Source organism: Thunnus maccoyii, chromosome 18 (assembly GCF_910596095.1).
Source record: "Thunnus maccoyii chromosome 18, fThuMac1.1, whole genome shotgun sequence".
In the NCBI taxonomy this organism is placed as follows: Eukaryota; Metazoa; Chordata; class Actinopteri; order Scombriformes; family Scombridae; genus Thunnus; species Thunnus maccoyii.
In genome coordinates, this window is record NC_056550.1 from 20,371,747 (window position 1) to 20,384,604 (window position 12,858).

The 12,858-nt window shown below is 40.8% G+C and overlaps 1 protein-coding gene across 6 annotated transcripts in view; it reads right to left on the reverse strand.

The window, feature by feature from the left end:
- The window catches only part of ints1 (integrator complex subunit 1), an 18,650-nt gene continuing 5,792 nt past the window's right edge, over positions 1 to 12,858 (reverse strand). For 3 of the 6 annotated variants that reach the window (XM_042393621.1, XM_042393622.1, XM_042393623.1), the window contains exons 20-48: positions 12,391 to 12,520; positions 11,682 to 11,861; positions 11,361 to 11,510; positions 11,087 to 11,266; positions 10,860 to 10,973; positions 10,577 to 10,744; positions 10,130 to 10,241; positions 9,880 to 10,038; positions 9,641 to 9,787; positions 9,010 to 9,108; positions 8,724 to 8,848; positions 8,351 to 8,605; positions 7,799 to 7,958; positions 7,582 to 7,713; positions 6,812 to 6,980; positions 6,039 to 6,165; positions 5,810 to 5,925; positions 5,583 to 5,670; positions 5,198 to 5,448; positions 3,673 to 3,802; positions 3,076 to 3,209; positions 2,765 to 2,957; positions 2,502 to 2,626; positions 2,272 to 2,381; positions 1,991 to 2,104; positions 1,828 to 1,898; positions 1,645 to 1,736; positions 1,370 to 1,479; positions 1 to 1,177 (exon numbers count right to left, since the gene is read on the reverse strand). In XM_042393621.1, coding sequence (XP_042249555.1) covers positions 1,062 to 1,177; positions 1,370 to 1,479; positions 1,645 to 1,736; positions 1,828 to 1,898; positions 1,991 to 2,104; positions 2,272 to 2,381; positions 2,502 to 2,626; positions 2,765 to 2,957; positions 3,076 to 3,209; positions 3,673 to 3,802; positions 5,198 to 5,448; positions 5,583 to 5,670; positions 5,810 to 5,925; positions 6,039 to 6,165; positions 6,812 to 6,980; positions 7,582 to 7,713; positions 7,799 to 7,958; positions 8,351 to 8,605; positions 8,724 to 8,848; positions 9,010 to 9,108; positions 9,641 to 9,787; positions 9,880 to 10,038; positions 10,130 to 10,241; positions 10,577 to 10,744; positions 10,860 to 10,973; positions 11,087 to 11,266; positions 11,361 to 11,510; positions 11,682 to 11,861; positions 12,391 to 12,520 — 4,057 coding nt within the window. In that variant the 3' untranslated portion in view covers positions 1 to 1,061. The remainder of the gene's footprint in view (positions 1,178 to 1,369; positions 1,480 to 1,644; positions 1,737 to 1,827; positions 1,899 to 1,990; positions 2,105 to 2,271; positions 2,382 to 2,501; positions 2,627 to 2,764; positions 2,958 to 3,075; positions 3,210 to 3,672; positions 3,803 to 5,197; positions 5,449 to 5,582; positions 5,671 to 5,809; positions 5,926 to 6,038; positions 6,166 to 6,811; positions 6,981 to 7,581; positions 7,714 to 7,798; positions 7,959 to 8,350; positions 8,606 to 8,723; positions 8,849 to 9,009; positions 9,109 to 9,640; positions 9,788 to 9,879; positions 10,039 to 10,129; positions 10,242 to 10,576; positions 10,745 to 10,859; positions 10,974 to 11,086; positions 11,267 to 11,360; positions 11,511 to 11,681; positions 11,862 to 12,390; positions 12,521 to 12,858) is intronic. The other 3 variants (XM_042393626.1, XM_042393625.1, XM_042393624.1) reach the window with 3 other exon arrangements.

A 12,858-nucleotide genomic window follows, 5' to 3' on the forward strand; every position in this document is an offset into this window, starting at 1 on the left:
TCCAACAGTTATTTTTATTCAGTTCACATCAAGGTGGCTCACAGATGTTCAGTAACAATAAATCATCATGACTTTAAAACAAAGACACCTGATTTCAGCTATTTAAGGAGTTTGCAACATTGTATTAAGGCAATAACATATCTTTGTATTTTGGCTTCTTATTCTTAATAATTTGAAAGTCAAGCACTGTTTTATCATTTCCAGTCAGACGGGATGAACGGTTAATACATTCAAGCCCTTTGTTTAGTAAAAAGTCAAATTCTTATCGTGTTAACTTTTGGATTTGGCAAACTCGAAATTTATTTGCACACTATAGCAAAAATTGTGTTGTTTAAATGTTTAACTGTACAATAATGTTGATATTTGACGTTCAAATTAAAAATATGATGCCAAAAACAGTGTCCTATTTTCCAAACACGCACTGAGATTTGAAGTACCCAATAATGTGACTGCTGATAATTTACTAACTGCAGAAATGCAAAAAATCTCCCTCTAAAACAATTTAGATGTTTTCAATTAAATTAAACCATTTCAAAAATTATTACTAATTATCATAATTTAATATGTATTATACAATTAATTTAGTAAGTTTTGTTGACTATGACTCCAATTGTGTATATTCTGCGTGGTCTTTAACAGATGATATAATATCACCTAATAATGTTTCAGTTCTTTTTTTTTCATTATTGGTTAATGTATTATTATATCATCAGTTAAAAAATAATTTATATCCCTTAAGTAATAAATGCACTAATTGTGACATTATTACAATGGCAACGATTTTACTCTTTTGATTATTACATTTTCAACTCAATTAGAGGAAATTTTTAATACATTCTTTGAAGTCACTAAATTATCCAGAAGTTATTACATTACTGGTAACTACCAGCTCACTGGAGGATCCTTTCATTTGTATTACTGAAGAGCCACCGAGTTTGTTAATCTGTAATGATAAAATTAGAGCCATGTTTGAACTAAAGGCAATAAAAAAATAATCTAGCTCTGGAATGCAGTGAATGAATGACACTATTTCCGATCAGACAGGAGATGTACGCTCGCTGTTATGTTGTTGCTTCCATGTGAAGGACCTTCATGGACTCTGAGATCATTGAGCTGGTGTCAATTTGTCCGTAGATACCCACTAAGAACGCCTTGTGGAGCAAGATGTCTGCATGTTCTGGAGAGGGAAAGAAAAACACATTACAGCATGTAGCTATGGATGTGTCACTCACTTCATTCTTAGGCTTTGGTTTCATGTTTTGTTAAATCAAATTTTTGGTCATGTGACTATAACACAAGACCTGCAAAGGAGTGACTGTTTTTTACAGCTGTCTGTCAACATGGATGTGACTAACAAGTATCTTCTTACCTTGACAGAGCAGCACGTACTCTGGAAGATTCCTGAGAGCAGTCTGTACCACGTCGAAGTTACCGCTGCCCATACAGTACATGAAAGTCGGCAGGAAGTCTGTTGCCAGGCTGCAGCACAGAAAATATACACTATTATTACATAGTGAAGAGTAAACAGTAACAAACAAAAGCGTCTTCTCTGTCTATCTCGACACATTTCCTCTCAGCTTTGGTATGTCGTTTATAGGTGGAGTTTCCCATATTTATAATTGTGTTGAAGATTCGTAAACTTACCAGGGATTATTCTGGATACAGCGCAGAGCCAGACTGAAGGCCATGTTCCGACACAACTCCTCAGAAGAAGTCATGAGTCTCTGAAGATCGTTCTACAAACAGTGACACAAAGTGTTGATTCACATGTTACACACTGACAAGTATTTAATTTGACCTTTTTTTTTTGTCTGTTGTTTGACTCACTATGAAGTACTGGATGATCTCTGGGCTCCTCCTAGACCTGTCATCCACCTCTGTCAACACTTCTAACACATCTATAGCAGATAAGAGAGAAATACGTATATTACTCATTAAGTTCAGGGGGTTAAACATGAGACATTGCTGCAGTGGTATGTTATGTGGTTACCCTCAACTGCCTCTCCTCTTGACATCTTTTTCAGGTACAGAGTCATGTCAGCCGCACTCAGTGAAACTGAGGCAGATATGTTGACTAGGGGCAGGGAACCAGTGGACATGTCGTCTGATAAAGAGCACAAAAGAATATTTAGCAAAACAATACGCTTCTGCAGAAACTAGTCTGCACCTAGCAAGGTGATTACTTATATTTTATGTTTAAGATACAAGGGCTCTGTAAAAGCTCTATAAGCTAACAAGATCCTAAAAAGCTGATATGGGAGCAATGCTTACCGTCTCTCTCTTCTGCCGTAACCTCTGTAGAGGAGCTCTTCACTGGCAAAGTGAGTCCAGCCAGCAGAGATTTCAACTGGGCCAAGTCTGGGTTTTCTGCAGACAGACGCCTGACAGGAGGAAACAAAACCAGTGTTTCTGTAAATATTATAATAACTCCTTCAAGATTTGCTATTTATTTCTGTCACAAATATATCGTTCAAAAGATATTGTTGCCGTAATACACTTACTGCAAAATGTCAGAGTGCCTCTGTAGGTAAGGAATAGCTGCCGCTGCGTCGTGAGTTATGTACTTCTGCGTGAACTGCAGAAACTTGTTGATGAAGACTAACGGAGAACGACTCCTCTGGAAATTCTACAAGAAAGAAAGAAGCATTAAACACACAGGAAGACTGTGAAACTCTGATCTGTAGTTAATTTAAACAAACAGATTCATCTAATCTCGATCCTAAACCCTCTGTTGAAGATTTGAAAGTGTGTGTGAGCCACCCACCTGAAGGACCTTCATGAAGGACAGAAGGCAGTCTTGAAGTGCCCTCTGGTGGTCGCTGTGGAAAACAAGCGGCTGCAGCAGCTCCAGGATTGCCAGCACGTTACTGAAGAACGTCATGTGGTTTTGCTGTCGGAACTCCTGCATGTTTAGGTGAATGCGACCGTGAAGGAGACCTGCGATCATAGGTAGGTGTCTGGAGAGGAAAAAAAACAAAACAAGGCAAGACAGTGAGCGGGCTGGCTGACATCAGACAATCTACAAGTTTGTAGACTGAATCTAAAAACACTATTACCTAGTCTTTTTGTTCTCACCTGAGCAAAAGGACAGGGTGCGACACAGCAAGTTTCCTACATGCGAGGTTGGCATCAGACACACGGCCCTCAGCGGACTTTGAGTCTCCTATATCAGCCAGCAGCGTGACCAGGCGATGGACCAGGACGTCAAGCTGAGAAGAAGAATTTTCGGTTGTAAGCAATGACTTTACAACTTTATTGAATTAAAAAAAACACAGTCATATTTGTCTTTGAGTTGTCAAATACAGACAAGAAGATGATTATGAAGTCATATCACAGTTTTCAGTGTTATGAGTGCCTCCTGTGGAGCACAGCCAAGTGTGCAGTTTATGCAGCTAAGTGAAGTTTTAGGTCAAGACTTGTGACCTATTGTGTAATAAGCTGTGGGCTACTTTAGTTCAGTTTGTCCCGTTGGAGCACTTACAAAATCAGTTTTAAATCAGTAATATCCAAGTTTATACAAAATGTCAATACTGAGTCTAATCCGTATTTTCTGCTAAATGTGAATTATATTCACCGGGAGGATAAACAAAGGGATAAAATGTCTCAAAGAAAATCAGTTATGTTGAGTTGGTAAGAACTATGTGATGTATGAAACAGGCAAGAAATCTTTACCTTGCAGCTGCTGCCGTCTGCAGCCCCCCCACTGCTGAGAGTGCCTTCAGGCAGGGTAACGTGCTGGATTACTTCGGGAAAGTGCAGATAGATCTGCAGCAGCAAGTTCTGGCAACGCTTACTCATCGCACTGAAAGACAAAATAAACAAAACGGGATGTATACTTAATGCTACATTTTAGGGACAAGCCAGCAACATGACCAATTCCATCATAAAGCTTAGTAACTATCAAGACTGTAATCCTTGATGTTATTGGGTTGTGTAGCCTGAAGCTATTTAATTGAAAGTGAGTGGTTGACCAATTTTTGTGCACCCATAGAAAGTTTGTCACAGCTTTTCAACTAAAGTGACTTATGAAGCAGACGATGTTCCCAGCTTCACAGAAAAATTACCCTCAAGTTCTCCATCTCTTTTAACTGATTTATCAACAGAGCTGATACGACATCACAGATAAGAGACCGTGATACAGCACGTCTCTATTGTTTCTATCCGCGAGCGACGAAAATGTATGTACATTAATACAAACTAGGCACATGAATAGTGTAATGTAAATCTCAAGTATTTGCCTTCAAGTCACCGCAGTTTCATGAAATCCTCTTACTGGCTAAGGCTCTTGTCAGGCTCAAATTATGCTAACCGAACTCTACTAACTACTAACTGAAGAGTTTATTACAGCTATGTATTAAGCAAATCAGAGCGACCTTGAACAAGAGTAAAGAGTCTGCTCGGTGCTCAATATTTGGTGTGTAATTGGAATAAACACCAGCTTATCTGACAGCGAGCTTTCACAGGAAGAATGCTTAACATACAATCAAGTGTTTATTCAACACAAGGCCAAAACCCTTTAACTTTCAACATGTATTTATCCGGCCATATTTTCACTAGCAACCATTTTACCAGAAAGCTTAGCTGTACTTAAAATACTGTAATTCGGAAGCTAATTTTGCTTGACCTTGGCCAAAGTTTCCTCATTAAAGTGGTTTAATAACCAGAGACATATTCATGAAAGGAGGGTTTGCCTCCACAAAGAGTTGCACCCTGATCTCTGACAGCTAAGTCAGAGCAGGAATTCACAACACAGGCAAGTTTAGAGCTTCAGCCTTAATCCTCTTGGCTTCATTATAATACACTGAGCTTTTAAAGAGATCACAGTACAGACGACTTCTGCTGGTTTTAATTTCACACCAATAGACCTAATTATCGAGTTTTCCCTGGTCCACAGCATTGTGGCTGACAGAGGAAGTCTGAAAAGTTCATCTGCACTGAGAAGGAAAATCTAGTGCGATTTACCCCAAGTTTATCAGCACACCATAATAGGGTAAAAAAAAAAAAAACGACTTTCAGTATTTGGGCTAATTAGAAAAGAACAATACAATATGTCAGACTAGATGGGATGAGCACTTTGGTGAACCTTATATGACAAATGTGATGAGCATATGTGTCTTCATCTAAGCAAGGATGAGCCAGAGGAAAGAGAAAAGTATAGTGTATGATGCATTATTACACTGGATAACAACAAATATACCTGTCCTCCCATTTCTTTGTGCAGTTGATGAGGTAATCTGAGACCTTCTTGATGTTTTCTACATCGCCGTTGCAGTAGGAGTGAAGGAGGGGCAGCCTGGACTGGATGAGAGAACAGGAGGCCTGGTCCACGCTGCTTTTGTCTTCGTGGAGTGAGTCGTGACTGTTGAGCTCTGACTCTGATAGGATCAGGTCCACCAGGCTGATGAGCTCCTCTGAACTGAGTCGCAGCACAAACTTCTCTGTTTTCTTCTGCACAGACAAAAAAAAAAAAATACATGTCAGCTGTCAGATGTCAGCTTCAGCAGAATGAACTACCTCTGACTGTGGTCTCATCAGAAAGGTAGGGACAACTAGGGACTTTGTAAGTGGGAGTTTGATCCTACTTGAGGGATCTTCTGGTCACGTCCTTGCCAGATACGTGGGATGTGGCTGCACGCCCACAGGAAATCCAGGGCTGATGATGGATCCAGTCTGAAAGACGTGACCGGCATTTAACTCACATCATGCTCAATAACATCTAATCAGAATCAGAACACATTATTTCTGTGTGATTACATCAATCTACTGAAGTCATACAAGCTATCACTGATAAAATGATAAAATGATGTACTTGTAGTCTCTGCGCTTGCTGAGAAGAGCACTGATACACTGCAGGAGGGTGGACCAGTTGGACTGATGTGTAAGCAAGGCCAAAAGATAAGGTCTGTAGGCAGGACTGCCTCGTGCCTGAAATAGAGAAACCGTAAGAAAGGATAAAATATATAAATATAAATACCAAGCACACACCTACTCCACCGTGATAAGACAAGTATATTATCTGCGAGCAAAGCTTATTTTACCTTACTGAGGGCAAACAGCAGTTTTTGTTGAAGGTCTGGACACACTGAAGTGACCTCAGGGTCGAGATACTCCAGCCAATCGACCAGTAACCCAGAGCTCAGTCCCGACTTTATCACTTCTGAGCTGCTGGCAAAGATGAAACTGAAAGGTTACATCTGTAGAAATGTAACTGAACATCTGCTGAGTTTCCTAAAGCCTTAATTAAGCCTCATATAAAAATAATGTACAACACAATAGAGCTGCATACATTATGCACGGTGTTTGGAAAAGTTACAACCATCAAATCCAACATTTTAGAAGTTACAGAAATGATTTACTTTGAGCTGCTTTTCATTCTTCTGTTAGCCCATCACAATAAAATGATAGAAATGGTTAATTACTGTTGTGATGACACAATAATATCACTAATCCCATTACTTCTACAGTTACATCTAGATAATCAATTTCCTGGCTGTGCTCAAAGGAGTGCCTAGACCTTCCATGTGACAACGAGTCTCATGATGCACCGCTGGCAGGGTTGAAGTGAACGTAACATAGAAAAGATTCTGTGATTTTCACAGTATATAAATCTGTAAAGCAAACAGAAAGCTGCAAAACCAATTAAACCTTTCCGAATCAAATCCAACAGCACAAGTTTACGAGTGCGAGAGAGCACAGACAGCGAATAGTGTTTCGCTATTTTTGTCACAGCCAACAGTGTTTGTCATTTAGTCCCGTCAAATATGAATGTTTCTTGCATGACTTGAGAGGGAAATGGAAGTTCGGTGCTCACTTGTTTGCGTCTACTTCCTTTTTCACAGCTCGCTCCTCACTTTCCTGAAGCAGCAAGGAAATCACCATGGCAACAGGGCCGGCTGTCCCATTCTGTGTACCAACAGTCATCAACAGAGACAACAGCTCCTCCAAATATGGCGACTTCACCTCCATCAGCCCTTGTAACACTGAGAAACGATAAAAACAGCATGATTTGTAATATGCTGTCGTTATTTACCGTCTACAAAGCTAGCTTTTGTGTCCTATTGGAAGCAAATTATAGGTCTGTATCTTGAGATGTTCACCAGCAAGCTTCTGATTAAGTACACACAAATCGACCAATTCATCACACATTTTATTCAAAGGTGTGGCTGCTGTTTCTCACTGCTTTGGTTTTTGTTTCATTTTACTGTCTGGTGTTTACGCTACTGTGGAAACAAGCAAAAATGGTTCTGGGAGTATTGAGTTGTTCAATTTTAAAGTGTTGAGTTGTACACCTACAAAATTGAATATTATTTTTCCTTTATTAAAAGCCCCCTATAGTGTAATAACCATAATTAATGTCAGTCACTGCTAAAAACACCTTCATTTAATTATGCAAAATGGTTGGCATTTTGACTTGATATATGAAAAAACTTTTACTTATTAAAGCAATGAATCAATTTTCAACATTGTAATAAATTAAAGTTCTGTGAATAAGTGAACTCAGTGGCTAATACTTAGAACACTAGGTGTGATACTCATTTTAAACTTAATGCAAATTCAGATCCACACTGTTTCCATTAATACCTTTCCCAATGAGCTCAGCCTCTGCATTACATCTCTCTCCAGCCTTCAGCATCGCGATGATGGCTCTCACTGGCACTTCAGCGTCTCTGCGATACGCCAAAGCCTCGGCCAGGTGGAGGAAACCTGTACGCACTGCAGGGCAGAAACTTCTATCACTCACTGTTTATATAAAATGAATTCATCAGCATCTAAAAAGATATATAAAAGAGTTGCTCACCATCATTGTGCCTGTGTTTGTGAGAGTTCTGACCAGCGAAGGATTTGAGCAAGGTTTTCAGTGGTCCTGCCTCCACAGTTGGATTGTCTAACCAGATTAACATCTCAACAATGACCTTGAGGAATAGTGAGGAGAAAGCAATGTCCTGGGACACGAGGCGCTGGAAACAAAGGACATCAGGCAGGAGAAAATAAGAAACTAGAAATACCTGCCTCGCAGTTGTACACCTCCGCCGACCAGTCAAGTTGCAGTTTACATCCATGTCTGTACAAACTCATATTTGTTGTATTTAAGTGAAGACTTTGAAGGAATTTAATAAAAAAGGTATTAAGTGTATTTTCCTTCTATGTGTTCACATGCTTGGCAAATAAAGCTGATTCTGATATAACACAAAGTTGTAGCCATGAGAGTAGACAATGCTTCAGATATGGATGATCGGACAGACAACCCGAAAACATCGTGCCTCCAGCTACAGCTGTCACTGGTGCGGAGGCATAAAAATATATGTAATTCAATGTGCAGAATTATACAGTGTTTGTCAGCATGTTATACCTGATAGAGGTGAAGTTGGCGCATCAGAGGACAGGAGAGGGCGTGGTTACGGTGCATTGACATGACAATAGGTCCCGCATGGGTAGAGGTAAGCAGGGCTGCAAGGGCCTGTAGGAGACGAAATGCCAACCCGCCCTGCTGGATGTGGCCCTGCTTGGCCCGCATCAGCTCTTTAGCCAGGGCCTGCTGCAAGGCCAGGGAGAGCTGGCTGGGAGGTGGACCGTGCCAGCGAGGGTCCACGTTTAGAGGGAATATCTGTGGAAGAAGCGACAACAGAAACAGGTCAGTCAGTGTTAAAGAGAGGTTTAGCCCAGTGTTATCCAAACAAATCATAAGGCAAAGAGATGAGAAACAAACAGTGAGTAGTTTCTACCTGAAGCATCATTCCAGTTAGATCATCATCGGGACCGACCGCAGGAAGCTGACTGGCTGCTCTCATTTTAACAGAGCTGTGGGGCATTTCTACGGTAACTTTGGCCTTACTTGTTTCAGCACCATCTGTGAGGAGGAATGTAAACAGGATATGGACTCATTTAGAAATATTAATATTGTTGAACTAATTTACAATATTGTGAGTCATTTTAACTACTTTCATGAGAGTTATCTAAACATTCAATTAATTCCACATAGAAAACCATTTGGAGGATAAAGCCACTGACCTCTGTGTGGAGGAAGAGAGGAGCTAAGTAATCCATGGAAAGTGTGCCCCCCAGTGGCACCTCGCTCATGCTGCACCTCAACCAGGTGGGCCATGTAGTCTATTGTGGAAGAAATACAAAATGAGATTAATCAAAAGCCCCGTTTCCACCAAAAGTTCCAGGTACTTTGGACCCAGAGGAACTAATCTCAGGGACAAAAAAACTTGGAACTTTAAAGTCCCTTTAGTGCAGTCCTGTTTGCATTTCCACCTTGTCCTAAACTGCTCCTAAATTGATTTGAGAGTACTTCCTTGTTTTATGAATGAAGCGGCACACAAGAAGCTGCCGTGTTGTGTGTGTTTGAACAATCAGCGATGGTCATCCCTGTAAACCCCACCCCCAAAGTTCATGTACTTTTGGGAAACACAACCCCCCAGCAGGGACTTTTCTTGTGGGGTAAAACAATCCCCCTGTAACTTAATTTAGACCCTAGTCCCTCTGGTGGAAACGCAGGTAGTAGAACTGAGTGCTTCAAAAGGTTCTTAGTACCTGGAGCAAGTTCCTAGGGCTGAACACAGCTAAAGATTGTAACACTATCAATCTTGAAATCTTAAAATGTTTCAAGAGTAGAATATCTGCAGCCAACTCTTACGCTTGTCCATGATGTTCTGCTCCAGTGTCTGTGGATCATGGGAGACAGCCTGATCCAAATACTGAAGCAGTTTACTCATGCTGGAGACGGGAATGCCGAAGGATTGTACGAACAACAGCAGCTGCTGCGGCTCCAGGTCTTGCAAAGCTGAGGGAAACACATGCATTGTTCCGTTAAAAAGTCAAAAATTATATACTTGGTGAGCAAAACACATTTTTCTATATTATGAGAAGTTGTACCTGCATCAACTAATCGAGAAACCTCTGATCGGATCATCCTCAGTTTCAACCAATCAGGCAGCAGAAGGGCCTCCTCTGACGTGTCAACCAGGAAGGCAGTGGGTAGAGGTTTCTTATCGGGAAACCAAATGTCCAAAAGATTGTAGAAGTCACTCTCTCCTGTAATATCACACAAAAAAAATACATATTAGTATGTTTTCACAGTGCCTTTATCAATGCAAGGATCCCAGTGTAAAGTGAACAGGACTACCTTTAGGAGGCCCAAGAGTCAGCAGGATAACCATGGCATGGACTACAAGGATGTGCATTGTGGCAGTCTCTCCTGTAGTCCACCGCAGAAACACCTGGTCCTGAGATTCTGACTGAAAAAAAAAGACCAACGTAAAGATTTATAAAGTGACTCCATCCTTTTAGATTTCCCCAATGCTGCCGGCATAAAGTCATCAAACAGGGATTCATCCTCAGTTCCACTCAAAATATATTTTTCAAATCTGCTCATTGGTTCCTAAAATGTTTATTTTTTCTTGCACCTAATCCAGCAAGATCAATCAATAATCACAGGAAACTTGACAGGTCACTAGGTCCAACACTGCACTATTTTTTATTGCAAAAAGACTTTGGGTATATGGAACTTAATGCTAATTTTTAAACATTTCAGTGTAGGTCAGTTAGTAAAACGACTATTGGCAATGCTCACCCAGCTATAGAGATCCTCTCCCTCCTTGGTCTTCCTCATCCTCTTGATGTAGGTGGAGAAGATGGTGAGGAAAGCACTGAGAACAGCATCAGATTCGGGTCTTGTGGAATGTTTGGAGAACAGGCTGTTCATGATGGTGGAACGCTCAACGATCAGCCGGGCGACATCCTACAGAGAGCGAGAGAGAGGAGAAGCAGATCCATGTTAGTAAAGCTTCAAGACAAATCTGATTGAAGAAATATATATATATATATATATATGAGTTGGAATTTAAGCAACTCGCCGTGATTACCAGAGCCAAGTCATTATGGGAAGCCTGCTCTTCCACTGGTGCATGCTGGGATAGGTAGATGAGATAAGCACTGATGGTCTGTGGATCTGTCTCCATGTGGATGGCCTTGGAGGTAGCAGACAGATAAAACATGCTTTCAGAATAAACTCCTCACTTATCCTCCTAAAATAAGTAAATAATAAAAATATTGACAGCTCATTGATGAGACAGACACTGACCTGCTGCAGAGCAGTAGACGTCATACCCCTGACGCTGTCAAACAAGGGGAGCTTTGGGAGGTCTTGTAGCAGCCACTGGTACCCGGGCAAGAGCTCGGCATCTGTCGAGTCTTCTTCCATGGGCTGGTCCCGCTCCTCTCCGTCCTTCAAGCCTCCTTCACTCAGAACCAATGACAAACCCTGCACACAAATATATGATGTAAAATATATATTTTTTAACAGTAACACAATGCTGCTAGAGATCATAAGATGTTTCCTGCTTCCAGTATAGTACCTTCATAGCTAGGACTCTTGATGCCACCTGAGAAGAGCTGAGACGGCGCAGGAAGTAATCCAGCACTTCACAAGTTGTCTGTTCATCAGCTTTAGGACCTAACAAAAGATCCTGGAGCCGTCCAAGTAGCTGCCTTTGCTTTTGTTGTCTCTGACAGGAAAAACATAATTCAGCATTAGTAAAAACTATTTCATACCCAGCTGAAAATAACTATAAATAAACACAATTATAAATTTGGCATGCAGAGTGTTACTTTGAGAGCAAAGATAAATAAAGGCCTGTAATTAAAAAAAAAAAAAAGAATTAATCGTTGCTGCATACTTGTCTCTTCTTGGCCCTTTGCTCTTTGCTCTCTCCCTCTTCGTCATCCTCTATTGGCAGACTGTCATCTGCAGCGTCATGCAGAAGGAATTCACACAGGCACTGAACTGGAAGCACGTCCAAAGACCCCTCACTGGACTGGACCAGATCAGCCAACCACGGCATGGACTGAGAGGAAGCCTGTGAAAGGATTCAACATGCGTTACGTTACAGGACACAAACTTGACAGTAGAAAGCAAAATAATAGTGTGATAGTGATGTGATAGTTCCTCTTGTATAAGCCAGTCTATATGCTTTTAGGCTCAATTTATCTTTTCGTAACCAGTGTTTTAGCTACCGACCTCTCTGTTGATACGTTTATATGAGACAAAGATTCTGTGTTTTTCCATCAGTTTGAGATTTGAGATGTGTTTTGAGATGAGCAGCAATAGCTCAACGTGCACATCAAACAATATAGACTATTCTTTGTCTATTATGACGGAGCTTTCTCCATGTGGTTTATTGCAATTCTGCTCTCTTTAACTTTTTTCCTCACAAATAACATACACAAGATTAGCACCCTTAAATGCCCTCCTTTCATTTTATATTTTCTTGGGTGTGAGAGAAAAAAAAAACTTTTGCTTCCACAGACCAAGAATCTTCAGGAAAAGATGGTTAAACACAGTTTGAGTTGTAGCAGTAGTGTGTAGTAGTGCGTGCTCCCCATTACCTGTCTCTGTATGATATTGAGGAGGAAGTCTGGGTTGCGGCTGCGGCAGAGGAGATGGCCGAGGCGCAAAGACTGGTTGAGGCTCTTAACCTGCTCCTGGACCTGAGGTGGAGGTCGACGAGGAGGTCCCCTGAACACAGATTCAACACATGAGCTCATCTTCCGGTCACACGACTAGTAAGAACACTTTTATCAAGACTTTCTGAAACTTAAGTGCTGATACAGCAAAATTCACAACAGTTATTTCCTTGTGGTAATAGTTTGGATTGTCTGCAGCATAAATTTATTGTTAAGGCTGCAAATTAAGCTGCCCTCGCTCCAACCAAAAAACCAAAAACAAAAGAGGATTTAACTTTCAAGTCCTGCTTTAAGTAACTTAAAAAGGAACTGGAACAAAACTGAGACAAATAGGACGCTGCTTATTGGCCTTCTATGCAATCTTTGTATAGGACACATGGTACATGGCAT